This window comes from Mobula birostris, chromosome 2 (assembly GCF_030028105.1).
Source record: "Mobula birostris isolate sMobBir1 chromosome 2, sMobBir1.hap1, whole genome shotgun sequence".
NCBI lineage: Eukaryota > Metazoa > Chordata > Chondrichthyes > Myliobatiformes > Myliobatidae > Mobula > Mobula birostris.
In genome coordinates, this window is record NC_092371.1 from 67,504,566 (window position 1) to 67,528,265 (window position 23,700).

The 23,700-nt window shown below is 37.8% G+C and overlaps 1 protein-coding gene across 2 annotated transcripts; it reads left to right on the forward strand.

Annotated features, from left to right (window-relative positions):
• The first annotated feature begins 445 nt into the window (after nucleotides 1-445).
• Nucleotides 446-22,943, forward strand: gata5 (GATA binding protein 5). Of its 2 annotated transcripts, none has more exons than XM_072277203.1 (7): nucleotides 446-780; nucleotides 1,527-2,259; nucleotides 6,832-6,998; nucleotides 8,040-8,165; nucleotides 16,001-16,088; nucleotides 20,472-20,591; nucleotides 21,480-22,943. In XM_072277203.1, exons 2-7 carry the CDS (start codon nucleotides 1,731-1,733, stop codon nucleotides 21,491-21,493), a joined length of 1,044 nt encoding a protein of 347 aa, XP_072133304.1. In that variant the 5' UTR covers nucleotides 446-780; nucleotides 1,527-1,730; the 3' UTR covers nucleotides 21,494-22,943. The 2 variants fall into 2 exon arrangements, with proteins under 2 accessions (XP_072133304.1, XP_072133293.1); XM_072277192.1 differs by having other exon boundaries at nucleotides 448-780; nucleotides 20,472-20,596; nucleotides 21,394-22,943.
• Nucleotides 22,944-23,700: the final 757 nt, after the last annotated feature.

A 23,700-nucleotide genomic window follows, 5' to 3' on the forward strand; every position in this document is an offset into this window, starting at 1 on the left:
TAGAAACAGCCTTCTTGACAACGTTCAGTAAGGAAGCAATGCCCATAAACATAAAGATGTCAAAACGGAGTCCCATAGAAATCAGAATTCTCTTATTAATGCTAAACTTGTCAATTATTTCCTTAATAGTTCACTTGTTAGAATTACCGTGATTCCTTTTTGTATTTAGGCATTTCCCCGTTCTATAGACCTCATGGAGTGAATCGAGAATACCTGACTCATGTCAGAAGCAGTTCCTTCACTTTACTATTGCTATTTTGTCATTTTGTTCCTTTTTTCAAAATCAAGTATTATGTTGATGCTTGAGTAGGAATCCGTGTAATCTGCTTTCACATTGTTAGCGCTCTTCAAATTGGATTATGACGCCAAATGAATCGGTTCCCTGTTTCTTTAAGAAGTGCTCTGCTATGTAAATACAGTGCTGGAGGAGGAGGAGGAGGAGGAGGAGGAAGAGGAGGAGGAGGAGGAGGAGGAGGAGGAGGGCCTGCGTCACGTGATCCCAGAGCTACAATTAGCTCAGTGAATTGGCAGGGTTGGAGCGGAGAAAAACACAGGCAGCTTTCTGAAACAAGTCACCAATCAAGATAGGAGACAGGTCAGTCGGTATCAGAAGCACCCCGCGCAACAGTTCCCTCGCCGCTCACGTCGTACTGACAAATTGCAATCTTCATCCCGCAATCTTGGATATTGGTACAACAACGATAAAGAAGGGAAGAAGAGAATTTTCGGTTATTTTAATTTTTCCACTCAGTCCAACGGCTGGCTGCTCTGGATTCGATCGTAAGTATTCTGTTAAAGGTAACCCCCTAGCCAATGAATCTGCCGGCTGGAGGTCCCCCCCCCCCCTTATCTGTCAGGTTACCTTATCGCATAGATAGAGGATGCCATGTAAACCTTAACTAAATTGCCATTACTTTAGAGTAGCGCAGTTATCGTTTTTTTTTTCTCTGTGATTTGTGTGGTCATAGATAATAACAACTTAACCCCAAGCTAGAAAGTTTTATAGGGCGCCCCGGGATAAAGGTACAAGCATTCTATCAACTCTCCCGACTCCCTCTAGATACGTACTATTTAAGTATTTCCGCGACTGTGGCTGAAATTATACATAAGTGAGATTCTATTGATTGGATAATTCGAGAAATATCGAATGCGAGAAATTGCGTGAACCTAGTTTTTGGCAGCTACGTTATGAAATGGCCAATCTTGATCAACTGGATTGAACTAAAGCATTTAGTCAGAACAGACCCTGAAATATTTTCTTATTGCACGAAATTCTTCATACGGAAGCGCAGAAGATATTCCACAACTCCGGAAGTCTAATTCAGATGAACGGCTGCGCTCATATATTTAGAGCAGATTATTAAATCTCGATGTCCCAGTTTGAAAATGTTAAAATAGTTGCTCACGTTATACGGAAGTTGTCACTTAGGGCAGGTACTTCACTTTATGGATTGCATGAAACTGGCTATGGGCATTAGATTGGAGATTGTTGGCTAGGTAATTTGTAACTGATCTATTTCTTTCAGGTGACGTACTTACTGAAAGACCAGAGCGAGGATAGAGGAGAATTAAAGGTTTCCCGCGGTCACCTTCGTTTTGAGGGGCTCCCCTTACGAAATTAGCAATGAACTGATTTCAAAGTGAAGGCAGTCTTAGTGTATTTGGAGCTCAAACGATTTCAAGTGAGCATTCGTTTCGGTGACGCATCAAGGCCTTAACTCGGTTAGAAGATGTACCAAAGTCTGGCGCTAGCTGCAAATCATGGACAGCCGACCTACCCCCACGAGGCTTCCGGCAATTTCATGCATTCTTCGGCTGGTTCACCCGTGTATGTGCCGACAACTCGGGTCCCGTCCATGTTACCCAGCATACCGTACCTCCAGAACTGTGAATCGGCCCACCAGAGTCATCACCTGAGCAACCACACGGGTTGGCCTCAACCGGCTACCGAAAGCTCTGGATTCAACCCCAGTAGCCCGCACCCTTCCACCACCTTCTCCTATTCTCACAGCCCCCCCATGAGCCACGGCGCAGGGAGAGACGCGGCGTACACTAATCCCCTGGTCATCAGCGCCAGCGGCAGGGAGCAGTACGGAAATGCCCTGGTCAGGTCGGTGAATGGAACGTATTCCAGCCCGTATCCTACCTATGTGGGGCCAGAGATGACTTCTGCATGGCCACCTGGACCCTTCGAGAGTTCCATGATCCATAGCCTTCAGGCAAGACAAGTTTCCATGTCTGGAAGGAGATCCAGTCTGGGTAAGTCACTGAAATTCTTCTTCAAGTGCCACACAAGAACTTGGAGGGTACTGATCAACCACTCGAAAACAAGTATAAGTTTTGTACTCTTCCATCAGCAGTAAAGGCTTATATTTCCAATACATCTTTGAGGGCCTTTTTTAACTACTGAAATATTGGGACGAACATTCGGAGCTGATAGCCACTGGCCACTCCATAGCCCTTACCCACTAAAATAATAATAAATAATAACAATTTTCTTCCAATAGAAGTGGATTTTTCTAAATAATAATATAAACGTGGTTTTCCGATTTGAACTGTCGCCGTTTGACATTTAATCCGCAAGTGAACAGTTACGAACGTTATTATTTACTAATATAATTTATAATAATAAAAACTAATAATCATCTTTCGATAAAAACCGATTTTTCTGAATAGTAACTGAAACGTAATATTCGGATTTCAACTGTTGCTGGTTGACGAGTGATGAGAAGTGTCGTTCAGTCCAAGCCTATGATGAATATGGTAAATATGGAGAATGGCGGAGGGTTAGAGCTCTCAGGATGACCTCGGGGCAACTGTGTACCTAATAGCTTGAAATTACAGTCAGTGTTTGATTTATCACACCCTTCGACTGTCATTTGTTTTAAAAATGGGGCCACCTTTTCACCCGTTTTAGGCAGAGTGTAGTCCCGAGTGTTGCGATGCGGGTAAGCAATTGCTTCCACACCGTATTATTCATCCGAAAGTATAGCGCAGTGACATCTGTAAATAAGTCATTCTAAATCTGTTCTCTGTGTAGGAGTTAATTTCACGTAGCCAAATCGGACCGACTTTCAGCGAATTGTTAGATCAAAAAAAGATATCTTGTATACATAAAATTTGGCAAAAATTAGTCAAAAACTTAAATCCTTGAAACGTAACTATCTTAGCTGAAATTAGCTTATGTATTACTCTCTTAGTTGATAAAATATCTGTAATAAAATAATAATATTTATTTTTAGGTTAATTACTGTTATGCCTTTTAGGAAATTAGAATTATATGCAGCTGTTCTCTGTTACCTGCTGAAGTTAGTCCTTGAACAAGGCATGCGAATTAAATCACCGCCGAACATTCATGTTGTAATTGTATTAATATCAAATAATATCGAGTCACAGGGACGCTAAAATTTGGAACCAATTATTCGCTTTTAAAAATTGCGATGCTCACGTTCAAATATAAATTGTAACAACAAAATACTCTGCTGGGCATTGAAACACAGCATAGAATCATAGCAATTGTCTGTCCATTTAGCGACAATTTCTCTGATACTTTTTTTTGAGTTCCATGAAATGTGTTCTTGTAGAATTTATTTTCATGTCTTGAGTTCAAGAAAACGGATCTTAGAGTTATATAGCATGCCATCTATGCACTTTGATAAAAATTTACTTTCAACATTAAATTTACTTTTACTTTGTTTACAAACGTAAACATCTGTTTGACTCCGGCCTTTTCAACATCTTTTGCGTCAGCCGACCTCTGCGTCTTCGTAAAGGAAAAGGTGTATGTTCTGTGTCTCTCCGGCGTTTAGGGCAACCCTCGGGGGAGGCAGTGGTCCAGTTCACTAGCGGCAGTTCGCTTAGAACCCCACAAGTTAGTTATACTCTATACTTACTCGATCGTATGTTTACAACTTTGATGAGCACGAACAAATCAAGATTATATAGTGAAAACAACGGGGGGAAAAACATTTTAAAAATCCACATCCTAATTGGTACCATCTCTTCCAACAGAAAATTGCAGATGCCATTTCTTTTAATTTTCCACTCGGCGAGATGTTGCTATGTGTGACACAATAAAATAAACCCGTGGCATTTAGTCCTAAGTAGTAAATATTGCAATCATCTTTCTGGAAACGCGAGGGTTTCAATGCTGTTTTTCTAACCAGTACATAGAAATGAATCGACACTAGACCCAGAGATGCCTTTATTATGGCCAAGTTAAACATGACAATACCTCATTTTATTCGGTGTCTGGAAATCCAGTTTTGAAACAAAAAAAATGGAGTTCTGAAGTAATAAAAATACCCAGGACTAGTTTGGTTTGATTGGCTGCCTACAAACCTATTACACTGAAGTGTGTTTATCTCTGCAAATATTCAGTCTAGCAAATGCAGGGCTGTAATTTATGTCATTGTCCGATAGCAGTAAGCAATGTAGATCGGCTGAATCTGGGTCTCGACAATACTCTTAGAGTCATTTTCTAACACTAACAGTTTTGAAGATGTTTAAAGTAACTTACGAAATTTATGGCTTGTAAGCCTATTAAGCACTTCAATGGATCACATTAGCTCAGTGCAGTCTCTTTAAAAAGTCTGTAAGTCCTCTGGTTCAATCTCCAAAACAATCTACAAATACGTCCCTATTTACCATAGATGAAGATAGAGAGACAGTGAAACTTGATCAACCACCCCAAGTATCAAACCCACTTCATTACCTGTAATACTCAATGTCTATTTTTAAGTGTCATAGGTTGGAATTAATAGGAATGATTGCAAGTGTATATTTTCTAAATTTTAACAGCCCGTGGAAAAGTGTTATCAAAATATACATTTTTTTAAAAATCTTACATTATTCGATATTAAATTAAGAGATAAATACACAATAATAAATTTATCACAAGCATTTAGATTAAGCGCAGCGGTGTTTCACATCGAAAGAAAAAGCGCTACTTTCGCCGGTTTCACGAATCCAAGATATATTAACGAGAATGTTTTTAAAACATCAGCAGATTCAAATATGTTTTTCTTTATAAATACATTATGATATTAATTTCAATCTGCCCTCATACTTTTAAAATATTTCTTTCATAACAATTTTCGGACTTCCTATAAACTATTATTGCAACTATATATTATTTTTCAACATTTGCCGCCCCGAACTCAATTAAGTTCGCTGCCTACATAAGGTATTTTTTTTCAGTTTTCTAAATCTACAGCTAAATAGATCTCAATAGACTAGAATGGAGTCTGCAATCGCGTGCATAGTCACCATGGCAGAAACGTCGTGTAATACAGAACTGAAGTGTAGGATAGGAATTATTGGTTTCGTTTGAGTAGATAGTTTTCTCTCGACAACTAACGAATCTGGATTTTTAGGAGTATATTTAACTCCTTTATATAAGAAAGGTATTTGTTTACAGCACGTTTTGACATCTGCGGGAATCAACCCAGAATGTTGACCTGTTTTCCGTCCACGGGCTGTCATTTGTCAGCCGAGTGCAATAGGTGTGATTGATAAATCGAGTAGTGGATCACAGAGCGTTCTGTAACACAAATGAGCATTCCATCAGTCTTCGGAGCCAGTCTCCTTGTCGCCACTAGTCAACATCCAAAAACACTTTGATGAAAAACGGGAAAGTTTGGCAAGGCATTATGATTTCTATCACCAACCCTCATAAAAAAACCCTACAGTTTAATCGTCTTTTTCCCTCCTTTGAAATGATTTGTGCTTTCTATTGGAACATACTTTACAGAGCACAAATAACAGTACAGTCCCAAGCACGTTTGGGTGCCACTTTTTTATCACAATAAAATTTATTAGCTCCAGAGTTGCCCCTGCAACAGAGAAACAACTTGGATTGTCAGATCAGTTTAGGCTACACAACATCCATAATATTAGTGCCGCTAACAGATGCTCATCTTCCTTACAGTGATATTTTAAGTTATTTCTGAAGTACATGTACACTTTTAGAAATGTTGAGGATGATACGGACATTTATTTGAAAAATGGTCTGTAAAGTACAGTTCACTGACGACTATCATTACAGCTGCTAACTGCAAGGGAATACTGGACTCTGATCAAATGTTGATTGTTTTTTTCTGAATAAGGGAATAACTAGTTATTACTTTACACGATCTAAAATTTCCTGATTATATTCAGAAATTCACTTGCATTATTTTAATCTAGAAATCTCTAACTGGCTTCCATTTTAATATTAATGCAATGAAAAGTCAATGTTGCAAGGAATACTGATAGTTTGAATGAATATGTTGAAGGGCAACTTTTGCCTATGTGAACACACCCTATCCCAATTTTCTTGATCAACTGTAAGTCTTCCTTATTGATGTTGAATTCGTTGAAACATTGGAAAAATTAATCAATTTTTGCAAAATATTTCCATCAATTATTTCCACTGTTACACAAAATGGACATGAATGGTAATAATTGAAATTTATAATTAGTATTAAAGTGGGAAATATTGCAACCCTTTTGTGAGCAAGTTGGTGCAATGTATCAATGATTGGAATTCAATAATACCCTAGAAACCAAGTGGGGTTGATTTAAATGTTTTTTTTTTGCTAATATTGTGTAACTACACCCAGTTTGATACATGGGAAAGCACATTAGTTTAAGTGAATATAAGATAACATACTCCAGGACCAAGCAGGGTAATAAATAATATAATTTATTAGCTGTGGAGCCATTTTTTAAATTTTATTTCTTTTAGAACGCGTTTTTTAACAGGATGCACTTCTCTGACAGTCGCAAATCTCTGCATTATACAAACCAGATGTCACTGATTTCTCCTTTCCCTTTTATTTGATGAAATAGAAATGTTGGAAGAGTTCCCTGAGGGCCGGGAGTGTGTGAATTGCGGGTCCATGTCCACTCCACTCTGGAGACGGGATGGGACGGGCCATTATCTCTGCAATGCCTGTGGCTTGTATCACAAGATGAACGGGATGAACCGACCACTCATTAAACCGCAGAGGAGATTGGTAAGCAGTTTGCTGATCCTGATTCATTTGTTAAAAAAAAGTTACAACCAGTGCAGACCATCTTCGAAGACCTGCTCATGCATCTCTCCTAAATCCCGCTGTTCTCTGTTGAATAACCTGTGGAACCACTTGCAGTTCACAAAAGGACATCCTGCAAAAAAAAATAAAGCACTGAATTTCTGTGATCGTTTCAACAGATCATCTTTCTGTTAAAAATAGACTTTCTCCTTCTTTTCACCATTGCAATGGATTTATTGGTGGGTCAGACTGCTGTAGATCAGAAGAAAGATCAGGGTTTCATTGATTTTAGTTGTGGAGTCTGACAAGAAATTGGTAACTAAAGACTGGAGTGGGGGGCAGTGTGGTGGGACTACTAAATCGTCCAAAACCAAGCAACCATAGGCACTGCAGCTTTAATTAGTTCCTTTTTAGATTCAGTGCAACCTAAGCTCTGCTACTTAAATTATATTTAACATTCTATCCCTAAACACCATTCAAGTTGCAAAGCCTGCAAAACAGACTCATAATTTTTATGTCTTAAATAACAACACTACATCACAATGTTGGGGGTCAACAACTTCCTTGACAAGGTCAGTGTTGTGAAGAGGCATCCTTCAGAGGCCCATTCCCCATTCTGAATAAACTACTTAGGCCTTGACGATATAAATTATTTTAGCCTTGTGCTTTTCAATAAGTATGAGAGGAACCTTGGTCCTTTATCTCGGTTTGAAAACAACACACACAGTTGTAACTAGGCTTCCCTTTCTTAGACCACTTAATTTAAGCTTGTGCTGTATTATGATACTTGATTCCTTCTTGTGTGCACAAGTACACTTCAGAAAATTATTTTCACAAAATGGAATAAAGGACAATAGCACAATGAGAAAAATAAAATTATAATCTTAGTACCAATCAATAAAATTCTTTCATAAATTCCAGTTATGTTATCATTTCAAAAGTATAGATTTTAAGAAAGTGGATCAAAGTAACATTGTGGATTATTACATTATTGAAAACTGCTCCAAAAATTGTGTATTACAGTCTTCTTCCAGACGTGCTGGCTTGTGTTGCACCAACTGCCACACCTCTACCACCACCCTATGGAGAAGAAATGCCGAAGGAGAACCAGTGTGTAATGCTTGTGGACTCTACATGAAACTTCATGGGGTAATACTTTTATTACTTCTGCAATTAAAATTTAATAGATCTGTGAACTATTCAATAAGGGCAAAATATAAGATTTATGATAGAATTTCTATGGTTTAAGTAACCAACTCTTAGTCAATAATAAAATGAGAGAGAATGCAGATTTTCAAATGAAACTTAAAATGGCTAGACTAATTCTTTTCCATAATTGAGAGAAATTATTACCAGGGCATAATTATGAGATTAACTATGAATTAAATCAATTGGTCACCTACCCTCAATGCCCTGATTGAAATAATCAATAAATAATTCTAATTCATAATTAAGCAATACAAAATATTACACAAGTAAATTCAAAACCATACACCTGCCCCTGAATCCATTTGATCATGTGGCAATTTAATAAATGAACTTTGTTCTTTAGGTTTGGTAGCTTTCAGGTACAAAGTTATCTAGGAGTTGTTTGCAACCCATAAGCAAATCTGCAGCATTAGAGAACCATTTAGACTCATGTTTATAATCAACAAGTGTAAACCAGATTGTGAACTAACATTGTTTAGAACCATGTTTGATTCTGTGAAGGCTACTTAAATTTTTGAATAAGGTGCTTTTCAGTCATAATAAGTCTTTTTAAGTTCAGTTTCAGTGAAATTTAATATTTTAAAGATATCATGCACTTTTCCACATTACAGACAGATTCATAGGCCTTGTATCATAGCAGAAGTGCAATAGTGTGGGTCAATGTGTGGTTAATAGTAGACAAAACAAAGCGAATCAGTACTGTGCAAAGGTCTCAGGTACGTACATATAGCTAGGGTCTGTCAGACTTTTGCATAATACTGTGGTAATTTTATGTATTGCACTGTACTGTTGCCATAAAAAAATTCAAGCCATGTGTGAGTGATGATAAACCTGATTCTGATATACTGTAGGTCTCTTGTGGACTGAGAGTGGGAAGGGAGCAGAGCAAGGGGAATCATGGTTAGGAAAAGGGGAAGGGAGAAGGGAGAGAGTGGGAAGCACCAGAAAGACATTCTGTAATGTTCAATAAACCAATTATTTGGAATCAAGGGACCTTGCCCGGTGTTTCAGGGCAGGGTGTGTCTGTACCCATGCCACTCCTTGCCCCTGGCACTCCTTCTCTACCACCTATCCCACATTTCTCCTGCAGTACTCCCAACATCCTTAATTTCCTTCAGATTTACAAACTTGCTGTTTGCTCCACATTGACAAATAGAGTACTGTGCAAAAGTCTTAGGCACCCTAGCTATATATATATATATCTAAGACTTTTGCATTGTACTGTATGAGAATTGCAGAAGAACATGCTAGTTTTAATTTTCATTAATTAGAGAATTGCTATTGATTTGGAAAATAACAATTTTAAGATACCCAAAATTTACAAATGATAAAGCTGAATGGAATAACTAATAAAATGAACCAATGAGAGTTAATATCAAAAAATCCATGTTTGTCAGTGAACTGAGAGGTGATAAAGTGCAATTGAGACTAATTAGCTACTGAAAATCCCTCCTTAGTGTGGTAAGTGACAAAAGAACAAAACTGTGCTTGTTGGGTATGGAAGGGTTAATAAGTTCCATGGCTACAGGCGAGCAGGATTGGCGGGATTGTTCTGTTGGGATCCAACATGGACCCAATAAAATGAATGGCCTTTATAACAGGAGATTAGGTGGAAAGCCATGGATTAGAATTAATCTGTTTTTAATAACAGGGCAGCAAGAAGATTTGGGAAAATGGATTAATAAAAGTGTGGCTTCAGTGTTTGGAGATAATGAAGGTGAAAGAAAGGCCTCTGGCTTAAAAGCAAAATAAATGATACCACTGAACTACTGTAACACACACAAAATGCTGGAGGAACTCAGCGGGCGAGGCAGCATCTATGAAAAAGAGTAAACAATCAACTTATCAGGCTGAGACCCTTCATCAGGATCTCAGACCAAAACGGATAAAAGGTTTTGGCTTGAAACGTCAACCATTTACTCATTTCCATAGATGCTGCCTGGCCTCCAGTATTTTGTGTGTGTTGTTTTAGATTTCCAGCGTCTGCAGATCTTCTCATGTTTGGGCTACCACTTAACTTGCAACTGACAGGTTGACTTTTAACATTCATATTAAAAGAACAGTTAAAATAAAATTATTAAAATAATTTGGGAGAGCAAGAGGATGGAAAAGTGGACCCATAAACTCAGAAGGGGGAGTGTTTGTCTGCTGAACCTTTGGAGAGGAAATATGATGACAGGAAAGGCTTAGCAATTTTAACGGCTAGAGAAGGTTTGGACCCAGGGAACTACTTTAGTCAAGGAGACGCAAGAGACTGCAGATGCTGGAATCTGGAGCAACAAGGTCAAGGACAGGATTTAAGGATTATGGGATAGCTTTTTAAGTTAAGTGTGCCAAGTAAAATGGGAAGGTTAGTCAGACTGTTTTGAGAACTGTTCAAACAAACTCAGTAAGAATAGCAGAACAAGAATCCATGGGGAAGTTTTGTTTAAATCATTTGTTAATAGGAAAAAGCAAAGCTATAACTTTAAAAAAAAGTCATTCGGAGGAAATGGACAGATGATGTGGAAGTAAATATCAATAGTCTCTCCCTTCAATAATGCTACCATTGCCCAGGGAATACTGAGAATATCAGAATTTATTTAGTGCTTTTATATGGAATGTAGATTTCACTAGCAAGGTCAGGATTTATTTCCCATTTTTAACTGTACTTGAGAAGGTAACTAAGATGTCATACTGCATTCCTTGTGATGGTTCTTCCACATTATTGTTGGGTAGTGACTTAAACTCCAGTGATGATAGAGGCAGGGGTTAGTGTGTGACCTAGTTAGGAAATTTCCATGCAGTGATTCCTTCATCTACTTGCAATCCTCCTCTCTCATCTGAATATGGTGGATTTGGAAAGTGCTGAAGAGTATTTTATTTTAATGTAAAAGGTGAACACTACTTCACAGTGCACCAGTGTAGAAGGGAATGAGTGGTCAGGGCTTGACATTTTCCAGAAAGCTGAAAAATGCAGCAAGACCACAAGAAGTCAATTCTCCTTGAAGGTTCAAAAGCAGAAACCAAAGAAACAAACATTATAACATAGCCCTTTAGAATGCATCAAGTAATAGATTATTTTTGAATGTAAGGCACTGCTGTTAAGTAACACAGTCTGTAAAGCCCAATTTATGCCCAATGCATTTACCACAGAGAAAAATTGCGTATGAGCTTGACCCTCTTCACAAAATGCCTTGGATTTATTGATAAATGAGTGAATACGCAAGGTTTTGGTGCACCATACTAAAGATGCCCTGGACTTAATGCATTGATAAAATTTAATGGTTAGAACTCCAGCAGTGTGAGTTGGGAGCCACAGTAGCATATTAGCTGGCATAATGCCTTACAGTGCCAGCGACCCGGGTTCAATTCCTGTTAGCAGCTTGTACGGTCACCCCGTGATTCCTCTGGGTGCTCCAGTTTCTTCTCACAAGCTAAAGATGTGAGGGTCAGCCGGTTATTTGCCTACATGGATGTAGATCATCAGTGCAAGCTTGTTGGTGTGGAAGGGCTTGTTACTGTGTTGTATCTGTATGTAAGTAGATAGATAGGTGACAAAATCCTTTTAACCAATGAACTTCCCATCCACCTCTAGCCAAAATGACTAAACTCCAACAAAAGTCTTTATTGCATCAGATCCACTTCAATATAGCTCTCATGATTGAAGCTACAGAAAAGTTTTGATGTAAATCTACTACACAATGTTGTCATTGGAGAAAGTCCAGAGGAAGTTCATGAGGTTGATTCTGGAAATGAAGGGGTAACATATGAGGAGCTTTTGGCAGCTTTGGGCCTATACTTACTGGAATTTAGAAGAATGTGGGAGTTATCATTGAAACCTACCGAATGTTGAAAGGACTAAATAGGGTGGATATGGAGAGGATGTTTCCAGTGGAGGGGTATCCAGAACTAGAGGACACAGCCTCAGAATTGAGGAGTGACATTTTAGAACAGGAGGAGTTTTAATATCCGGAGAGTAGTGAATTTGTGGAATGCTTTGCCACAGATTGCGATGGAGGCCAAGTCTGTGGGTATATTTAAGGCAGAAGTTGATCATTTCTTGATCGCTCAGGGCATCAAAGGATATGGTGAGAAGGCTGGTGTACAGGGTTGAATGGGATATGGGATCAGTCATGATGAAATGGCAAAGCAGACTCGATGGGCTGAACTCAACTCCTAAGTCTTATGGCCTTATGGTCTAAGCCCTTTTTATCTGAAGGTAACAATCTGTTTCAAATGTGGTCAAGTCCATGGAGTTGGAAGATGCTGGGAAATTCCAGTAGTTTTATTCTCAGCTGTTGGTATTTCTCAGTATTAAAGTGACAAAGCTCAGGGTTCTTACAGAAACACAGAACTTACTAACATGCTGTTTGTTCTTTAGTGGTAGTTGAATGAATCGTAAGGTGACATATAAGATCTTTGATAATAAATTTACTTTGAAGTTGGGATTCTCTTTTTGGCCTTTGAAGTGAGACACTTAATGGAATTTAGCAGTGGAATGCAAACCTACTGCCATTTTTTCCCAATATATTAATTGGGAATTATGCCCACCAAATCTGTACCAGTTAGACCCTACAAAAATGTGAGTCTGCTGATTTCAATGTAAAGGAAATTCATTAGGTACATGCTGATTTACTATTTTAGTAGCTTGCATTTACAAAAATCTATATAGAAAAAATGTTTTTAAACTTTGTTACTTTTTTAATGCTTTTGAAGTTTAGTGATAGTCAAAAATATTTCACTTTTGTTGACAGCTGGCTAAGCCTTAGAGTGTGGGAGTTTATTTCTGCTCATTTTGGGTGACCATTATGTTATGCAAGCTCCTGCAGCCCTACAAGACCTGGCAATTTTTAATCAGAAAGGCTCTGTGCAACATGACAAAGTATACAGACTCAGGGGAAATAAGTCTATACCCATACAGATCACCATGAGCATGGGCAGCTCACTTCAAAGAGCAAGCTTTCTCTCAATGTGTAATTATAATGTACACTCAGTGGACACTTTATTTGCTGTCTCAAATACATAATAAAACAGTCACTGAGTGTATGTTCATGGTCTTCTGCCGCTACAACCCATCCACTTCAAGGTTCAACATGTTGTGCGTTCAGAGACACTCTTCTGTAATCCACTGTCATAATATGTGGTTATTTGAGTTACTTTCACCTTCCTGTCAGCTTGAACCAGTCTTGCCATTCTCCTCCAACCTCTCTCATTAACAAGGCACTTTCCCCCATAGAACTGCCACTCACTGCATTATTTTTGGTGTTCGCACCATTCTCTGAAATCTCTAGAGACTGTTGTGCATGAAAATCCCAGGAGATGAGCATTTTCTGATATAATCAAACCACCCTGTCTGGCTCCAGCAATCATTCCACAGTCAAAGTCACTTAGCTCACATTTCTTCCCCATTCAGATGTTTGGTCTGAAGAATAACTGAAGTTCTTGACCATGTGTATATGCTTTTATACATTGAGTTGCTGCCTCATGACTGGCTGATTAGATAAATGGATTCCAGTTAACTGGGACACTTCTGGACCAGTACATTTTAGCCCAATTAAGTGGCTACATCAATTCATCAAAATTTAATTGAAATAGTGAAAAAGGTATCACAAAGACAAACTATCTGAGTAGTTTGTTTAACTGAGTAACTGAGTTTAAATGAAATGCAGAAAAAATTAGAACACTGCCAATGTTACTACAGTACTATAAAACTGTGTATTAGTTCCTATCAATGGAGGAATTAATCCAGTGTACACCATCGTATTCTCTTAAATGAGCAAAATCAGTGCTAACACCTAGTGTGGACAGTGCACTGCCTTTGCAGTCGTTGAAAGCATAGCTTCCTCCAAGTCTTCAGTTTGATTGTCATATTCAAGACAATACTTACAAATTCTTCACAACTTCTAACTTGTTGAAGTTGTGAAATCATTCCATTTTCACTCCCAGATGTTTCTGGTATATCCAAGCCTGAATGCTTGAAACTACAGTGAACAAAACTGTTCTGAATTGTCTTACTGCTTCTTCTCACCAACTATCAGTGACAAAAATCACACTTCTTGAACACAAATGCATACAACCAATGCTATTTAAAAACTGCTGTAAGCACGGTGTAGTGTCTTAACAGCCACACAAGTGTACACGACTAAAACTGGTTAGAGATTGTTCACAATCTCCTGTCCCAATTAAGCAGCATAGTGTCCCACATAAATGAAGGGAATCCTTGATACTTTCTCAATTAGGTTTTGTCCAATAAGAATTGTCCCCAACAACTGATGACCCAATTAACCAAAATCCACTGTATTTGCATTAACGAGCAGGTCTACTGGTGCACCTAATAATGTGGGCACTGAGTGGACTATTCCATTGAAAAATTAAATATTCTATTCATGGATGCATATTCATGTCTGAGATAGAGACATGTTTTGGACAAGACAGCAATGAAAGTCATGATGATCAGGCAAGAAAATTGATTTCAGGTCAAAGTTCAAATGAGAAATTACTGAACAGTACAACAGGGTTGATTGATCTTTTTGTTCTTTTCCTTTTTCTTAATCAATTCATGAATTTATATAAATTTTTAAAGATTCTTTTAAAAATTTAATTTTTATGTATTTCAAGTCTTTAATGTTTCAAATCACTGGAGACTTTCAAATAGGATGGGAAAATGTTAAGTTTCAGGAGGGCACAGGAGGGTTCAGAGCTGTGCCTCAGGATTCACAGCTTGAGGGCTGTTCACTGCTCACAGACCACTCTTTTGCGGGAGGTCTGGGACAGCAGTGCTTCCAGGAGATTGGCAGCAGTATGGGTGGTAAAGTTCAGTTTGATTGTTTGGGGTGAATCCCACAAGAGGCAAATGCAGTGTATGGGCTGTTTCCAACACAATCCAGCCAAATGAGGTAGTTTTGTTCAAGTAAACATATTGAAAACTTAATCTTACTTTTACATAATCTCTTTAATTTATCAAAAAATAAATTCCTCAGCTTTACTAAAGAAAATATGATATTGAGCAATGTATAGAGAAGTTGAAGAAATTCAGAAGCTTAGACAGACAAGGGCAAGTGTAAATTTGAGAAGTACTTTGTCTCCAATCTGAGCACATTGCAGCCTTCCAAACTGAATATCAAATTCTACAACTTTGGTAACTCACTCTTTCTGTCTGTATCAGACTGATCATTTCCGCTCATCATTTTGGCTCAGTTTTTCTTATCACGTTCATTTAGTCTGGCCTGTTGAACGTATCTCACAACCCCCATCATTTATAACACATTACCCAGACAAGGAAGCATAATGTGTTTGTGTCTGCCCCTACATTGCATTTGAGTTCTCGCTACAAGAGATATTTACTTTGTTCTACCTATTCCTTCTCTACCTTCTCTCCTATTGAAAACTAATGTTTTTTTTTCTTCACCCATTCTGACTCAGGGTCCCAGACCTGAAACATTAAACGTTTCCCCTTGCTGCCTGACGCACGAACATTTCCAGTATTTTCAGAAAATATAAGAGTAATTTTCTTTTAAATTTTCAAAGCATTTTTCACTTTTTGATCTACCATTTTTGGAATTAAGTGTCTATAGAGTGTTCTGTGTTGATATAACTAGTATAGAAGAGAAAAACAAGTGTCTCCAGGATATGAAGGGGAACAACTGAGAAGGGGACATTGAATAGGTTCTACTGAACATCACCACAGATTTGGGTGTGATATTAGTTTAGTCTTGTTTCTGTACTGCATACAATGTTATGATGTACTTGTGCGTAGAACAACATTCACCCTGTCATTGTGCTTTGTCCGGCAGGTACCACGCCCATTGGCGATGAAGAAGGAAAGCATCCAGACGAGGAAAAGGAAACCCAAGAATGTTAACAAATCCAAAGGTTCCTCAGGTGCTTGTATATTCCTGCTATCACTGTCAATAACTTGAACTGGTTTCCATTCTTCATGCTAACCTTCAAACATGTTCCTCAATAGTAAATGGGCAAATGGGTCATTGTCCATGTATTGCTTCTGACCAGAAGAGGCAGCATACTATAGCAATGCCGTACCACCTGAAGGTAAAATCTAGATTGGTGCAGGCTGCATTGTAGCACCAGACGACTGTATAGATCTTTCTTACAGAATAACAGTGTCACAAAAGTTATCCAGCTTTACCAATTCCACTTTACCAGCAATTAGTGCTACAACTCATGGAATATTTAATCGCCAGTCTAGAATTAGTTACAGGGTTCCAGTAGTGCAAGGACTAAAGATGTAATTGCTTAGATGAACCTACAAGTTAAGAACAGGAGTAGGCCACCCAGGCTCTCAAGCCCCTCCTCCATGTCTGGCCTAATTGGAATAACCAAAGTGCTGAGCTGTCTCCTGCCCATAGCCTCCTGCCTTTCAAGGATCTCTCTTTTCCATAAAAATATGCAAGGATTCTGCTTCCCCCACTCTTGAACTAAATGTTCAGTAACATGAGAGGAAATAGTTTTCTCTCATCTCCAACTTAAATGGGTGACTCCTTATTTTTAAACTGTGCCCCTTAGTTCTAGACTCTCCTACAAGAGTAAATATCCTCATCACATCAACCCTGCTAGGATTCCTTAGGACCTTGTACTTCTCAATCATAACTCCTTTCAGTCTTCTAAACTCGGCTAGAAGCCCTTTCTGTCCAAGTTTTCTTTGTATGTCAACCCAGCCAGTCCAGTAAATCTTACTGAAACTGCTTCCAATATCTTTACATCCTTCCTCTAATAAGGAGACCAATACTGCATTAGAGAATATCATTTGTGGACTCACCAATATCACTGAAAACCTCTGTATTCACGTACCTGACAATAAATAAAATTATCAGCTTAGGAGCAGGTAATATGATGCCCCTCGGCTCTAGTAGGTCTGCGCTTGACTTTGGATGCTGCCCAGGTAATACTTGCACATTCTCAGTGTGACGGTTTGAGGTTCCTCTCACATCCCGGAGTGTGCTGGAAGGTGAATTAGTAAATGTAAATTGCTCTGTAGCATAGAAAAGCCACAAGAGGACTGAAAGGGAATTGACGAGCAGTTTGATGAACAGGATCAATGGATAAGAAACTGTGCAAATGCAAATATAAATAAATAGTAATAAATATCAAGCATGAAATAACAAGATAAAGAGTTTTAAGAGTCTACTTTAGATTATTTTTCCTGCCAAAAAGGGTAACTTCACATTTTTCCACATCTTAGTGCATTTGCCTGGCTGCTGCCTGCACAATTAACTTATCTACAGATTCCCCCCAGTTGCAAACACCTGATATATAGACACCCAGTTTATATGAAAGAGCATTTGGGAGACTGGCACAATTGAGGGCGATGGATTTTGCAGACTGCTGTACAGCTTTAGGACAGAGCTGAGCAGGAATTTCTTTAGTCAGAGTGTGGTGAATCTGCAAAATGTATTGCCATAGATGCTTATGCAGGCCAAATCATTGGATCTAGTTAAAGTGGAAGTTGATAGGTTCCTGATTAATAGGGGGTTCAAAGGTTATGGGGAGAGGACGGGAGAATAGGATTGAGAGGGATAATAAATCACCCATGATCAAATGGTGAAGCAGATGTGATGGGCCAAATGGCCTAATTCTGCTCCTACAGTTTATCTTACAGTCTTAAAGTTTGGAGGCATCCTCTGTTAAGTGGGAATTGGGCAATTCTGTGTGCTTTCTTGCCTCAACCTCTTGCCCACCTAAGCTGCAATCATCATGGGCTGGCTCATGCTGAACAGAATCACACTGAGGCTCAGTGAGCCTGGCTGACAGCCATTCTTCCCTTACTAGCTTACTCTCCCAACACAGCCACCTCTGTGATTCAGACCCATGCACCATTTTTGTTCAATTCTGACTGAAGAACAATTAACAGGAATGGAACTCCTTCGTAGCATGGTGACTGCCTGTATATCCTTTGTATTCTCTATGTCCTCTTTGCAACTTAATTTCCAATCTAGTTTTATGGTTTCAGTAGGGTGGCTGCCTTACCTTTAGTGCCTCATTTTTACAAATTGCAAAAAGTAAAGTTCAAGCACCAATCCTTATGGCACACTATTCGTTACTTTGTCCCAACCAGAAAAAGACTTATTATTCCTGCTTTGTTTTCCAATAACCAACTAATCTACAATATTGTTACATCTCCTTTTATTTTTCACAATAACCTTACCAAATACCTTCTGGAATCCAAGTTTAGTATATACACAGGTTCCCCTTTCTCTAGCACGTTCCTTCTTCAAGGAATTTCAATAAATTGGTGAAAAGTTTTTCCTTTCACAAAACAGTTTTGACTTTACCAGACTACTTTAGATTATTTTGCCCAAATGCCCCAGTATAATATCTTTAGTAATATCTTCCAATAACATTTTCCCTATGACAGATGTTAAGCAAACTGACCTGCAATTGTCTGCTTTCTATCTCCCCTTTTGAAAAAAGGACTTGGCTTTTTTTTTTTTGCAACCTTCAAGTCCAAGCAAGTTTGGAAAATTAAAACCAATGCAACAAGTCTCTGATAAGCTACCTGCTAAAGACAGTTGGATGAAGTCCATTAGAATCCAAAGACCTGTAAGCTGGCAGCCTCAGCAATTTGTTCTCCAGAGACTAATTTGCCCTACACTCTTGCCTCCAAATTCAATATTCAGGGCATCTTTTCTACAATGTTACTTGTATCCTTTATAATCAAGTCCAGTGGAAAGCACCTGAGATAAATATCACAGAAACTCTTGCTATCTACTTTTATAGTTCTGGCAAACATTGTCTGGGACATAAATATTTGCTTGCATCTCAACTGATAAACTCCTCAATATAATCTGCCCTTTCACCTTAGCTTGCCCCTAATACAAATTCTAGTTTTTCGGCCCATTTTCCTGTCCCTCAAGCTGAAATTGTTTCTCGGTACCATTGATGATAACATGTCTCCACTAGGAATTCGTTAGTTAATCCTGCTTGACTGCATAATGCCAGGACTAACATTTATTCCCTCAGTGACTACAGAGTATGTTATCCTAAGAAACTATCCCAAAGTTTCTCTGATCTCTTCATTTTGCCTACATTTATCTATTGTGGATTAAAATCCCAAATAATTGCCATCATAAATTTCTGACAAGCTTCTATTATTTCATACATTGTACACTGTCCCACTAAGTGATTGTTGTCAGAGTGCTTGTACACAATTCCCACATATAATTCTGTGCCTTTGTTATTACTCATCAGCAAACAACCCAATATATGTCCCAATTTCTTGAATTTAAGGCATCCCTGTGTTGTACTAAAGTCTTCATTAACAGGTCCACTCCTCCACTTTTCCTAGCTTCCTAAAAGTAATACTTTCTTTAAACTTCTGGCCTCTTTGCCCTCTGGGTCATATTTTAATTTGCACTCTCTGTTCATCTGTTTTGGCAATCAGTTTGAGAACCTTTAGTTTTATTCGTATTATTTATATCTACTAACTATATCTGCTGCATAGCTGTTGGATTTGCACTCTTGATCCTCTCCCATTACAGACTGTTTATCATTTCCCGAGTTAATAGCTTTCCCTCTAGCCTTGTCTTTTTGATTTACCAATCTTCCTACCTTTGATCCCTTGCTCCCATTATTTAGTTTAAAATCCTTTAAACTTCCCCAGTCCATCGAGCATTTTATTCTTACAGTTTAGTGGGTTAAAATAATTAAACAATTCTAATTGAATGTTATATTTCCAGATTGGTCTTGTCACCAGTACTTTGTCTTTCTGAGACAGAATGTTACTAATCGAGGTTTTATGAATTGCTAGATCTTTGCTGAAGCTCAGTGAAGTACTGAAAAAGTGCTGCGTCACTGCATTCGCAGCCTGCTGAGGAGTCAGAATCAGAATCAGAATCAGGTTTAATATCACTGGCATATGTTGTGAAATTTGTTGCTTTGCAGTAGAGGTACAGTGTAATACATAAAAGAAGCTATAAATCAAAATAACATGTATAATATTAAATAAGTAGTGCAAAAAGAGAGCAAAAATAGATTCCTGCTTTAAACAACAAAAAAAATTGTTTTGCTACTGATTCTGCTGTGTACAATATTGACAAGCATAAAAAGATCATTAACTGAGAAAAACACTTCCACTATCGGTAAGCAAAATGTACATCGGATGCACATCATGTCTTCTGTTAAGTTACTGTAGAGATGCCTGTCCCTTTCTTTCAATGACTTCAAATTCCAAGAATCAAGTGATATTATCTTAGACATCTGTCATGTAGTTCAGAAGCTGAAGGATTAACAAGTTCTATTCTCTTTCAGGTACAACTTCAGGAACTAATTCTCCATCTTCTATATCGAACTCCGAAACGGCATCAACTATCAAAACTGAATCTGATTTGGCCTCATCTCCATATGCCGGACAAACAGTGGTGTCTGTTTCTCAGGTAAAGTATCAAGGCCTTGTAACATCATTCATTTGCAACCAAACCATTGAATAACCCTAGAAAATTAAGACGAACAGCTGACATAGTGGTTACAGCGAAGTTAAAATAAATTGGAAAATCTATTGGATGTAATTGGACAACAATTTTAAATATTAATTTAGTTTGATGATTTTGAGTTAATCTGTATGGAATAATGAACCATGAGTGACGAACTCAGGTCTTCCTGAATTTATAATATGATTCCATTCCTGTGAACTGTTGATAACCACAGAGTTCCCACACAACAGCCAGCAAATCCATACTTCAATCTCATAGCCACTCGTTTTTATGTGTGGGGTCTAATAATAGGGACATTCATAAACCAGGAGGGACCTTCATCATCTGGGCCATGCCTTATGGTTACTACCATCAGGGAGGAGGTACAGGAAACTGAAGGCCCACACTCAATGTTTCAGGAACAGCTTCCCTCTGCCATTAGATCTCTGCCTAGTCCATAAAACCATAAACACTACCTCTACCTCGCTGTTTCTCTTTTGCACTACAGTAAATACTACATTTTATTGCAACAGTACTTTTTTTATGTCTTGCACTGTCCTGCTGTGTCAGAGCAACATAATTCACAACATATGTCAGTGATGATAAACTTGATTCTGAAGAAATTTTTATACAGTTATACTTTTTATTTTTACAGTATATTTTAAATGCTAGTTTTTATTCAGTGGATTAAAATACCAATATACTGTAAATAGTGTATTATTATACAATTGGAATAAGTTCAGTGATTCTTATTTCTGTAGGCACCGCCCACAGCAATGATAAGTCGTGAAGATTTGAATCCCGGTCCTTCACACTTGAAATATGTAACCGAAGATTATTCTTATACCTCAGCCACTGTGATCCCACAGACTGGAGTTAATGTTCCACTCAGACAAGACTCTTGGTGTGCTTTGGCGCTGGCATAGATTACAGTCGTTTTTGCAGCTTTTCTGCATCTATCATTGAGTGGATAATCCAAATACCCCAAGGAACTGAAAGAGATAACATGAACCCAGGTATTTGTATTGTGTTTTTCTGATTGGTGAAATGCTATCTGAATATCCCAGCACACACTTCTATTTCCATCTCTGGGAACAAGCCTTATTTCTAAATCAATTAATTCCAACATCTCCGGCAACAAGCGATCAAGTGAAAAGTATGCTGTTCATCTCAAAACTACAAATGATATTGAAACCATTATAAAGTGTCTTCTTGTAAACTACTTGTGAGTGCAATTAATTTCATTAGATCAGTAATAACAACTGATCCTGTTAGGCTAAATAACTTAATAATTTAAAGGGAAAGTGTGAACAGAAATTATTGTATGTTATGTTGAAATACTGGTTCTTTCAATGGACATATTTCACATTTGTTTTGAATATTTTAATGTTATACTAAGGCGCCGTCAGTTCCTTTTTAGAAGTTTTACAGTACTTTGCCTTTCAGATTAAAAAGATGAATTCATTTGTCTGTAATCTATAAATATATATAAACAAAATCAAGGCTTCCAATCTCTACATGGGAATATTCACAGATTGTTAATGGGAAAATAGGACTTGGCAGCATTTGGCATGTAAAATATGTTGTAGAAAGGTTATTATAACAATGCTAATGTTTTGCATATTCAAAAAATACTAAAGCTCTATTTACCTCTGAGACACTGTTGTAAATACAATATAATAACAGCACAGTTTTCATCAAATGTTATGCAAGAGCTAAACTGGGAAGCAAACTAGGAAAGATGTTTACTGTGGATTTGCTAACTTGCAAGCTGAACTCCGAGGTACAATGGAGAAATCACTCTAAACCGTAGAAAATCTATTGACAAATACACAAGATACCTCAAAAGAAATTGAGTCGTTCTCCATATTGATTATTTGTATTAAAAAAATCACATTTTTTGATTCTTACTTCATGTCTAATGGTCTATTCAGAATATTTATTAGTTAAATGAAATTTGTGCAAACCAATTAAGCCATTAAATCAGTGGCAGACATTGCATTATCAGCTTGGATGTATTTCAAGCATCATTATATTACTGGTGCTAATAAAGAGAAACCTGAGAGATTGTTTTCCCTTCATTTTAATGGGCATGCAGAACTGTAGAAAGAAGTGGTTATCAATCTGAAAATTTAATGATAGCAAAATATTGAGTTCTCTTAGGTTACAGATGAATGAAATGTATTTTTAGTTATGCAAAATATGGCACTTAATTGCTATATACCATTACAAATTGCCAACCACATGAACTGTAACTGCAAAGAACGAGATTAGCTTTAGAAAATACATTAATGAAGTGATTTGAACATCACAGTTTGACTCCTGTTATTGATCTTCAATTTACTGACTGTATCACGCATTTTTATACATTTATCTAGAGTATTGTGCACATTTCAGAAGTCTAATTAGTTTATGATTGATATGGACAAGAAAATGATTACTTTCAGTAATTTTGCTGTCAAATGTTTCATCCTTACAAGGTTGACAATAAATACAAATAATTTACTGAATTCTGTTTGGAGTTACAAATTAGACATTACTGTTACATTTGCCTTCTTTGCATTCCTTCTCCATTGGAGTTAAGTTTTAAAATTAATGATCAGACAATTGTCTGCATTAACGATTATCAGTTGAGACACTAAACAAGACTTAAGTCAATTTGGTTCAGGGTTTTTAAAAGTCTGAATCCCTTTCTAATGTTTCCCAGTTTTCCCAGAATATATTGATACTTGATAGATTACAACATTTGCACCACCAAGCAGCAAACAGATCCTGTCTCAGAACAAAAAAATGCTTCAAATAGTTCAAGTGGCTCCATTATTTATTATCGGAGAAAGTATACAGTATACGACCTGAAATACCTGTCTTCACAGACATCCATGAAAAACAGAAGAACCCCAAAAGAATGAATGACAGAGAACATCAGAACCCCGAAGCCTCCTCTCCCCCCTCCCTTGCGCAAGTAGCAGCAAGTATCAATGCATCAACCTCCCCACTACTCCCCGCCCATTTCAACAAAAAGTCAGTGCCTACCACCCACACAGCAACAGCAAAGCACTCAAAGAGAG

Coding starts and splice junctions, on each gene's coding strand:
- gata5 (XM_072277192.1), top strand. CDS start 1,731: ATGTACCAAAGTCTGGCGCTAGCTGCAAATCATGGACAGCCGACCTAC. Junction 6,999..8,039: donor TTAAACCGCAGAGGAGATTG/GTAAGCAGTTTG, acceptor TGTGTATTACAG/TCTTCTTCCAGACGTGCTGG. Junction 16,089..20,471: donor CAAATCCAAAGGTTCCTCAG/GTGCTTGTATAT, acceptor ATTCTCTTTCAG/GTACAACTTCAGGAACTAAT.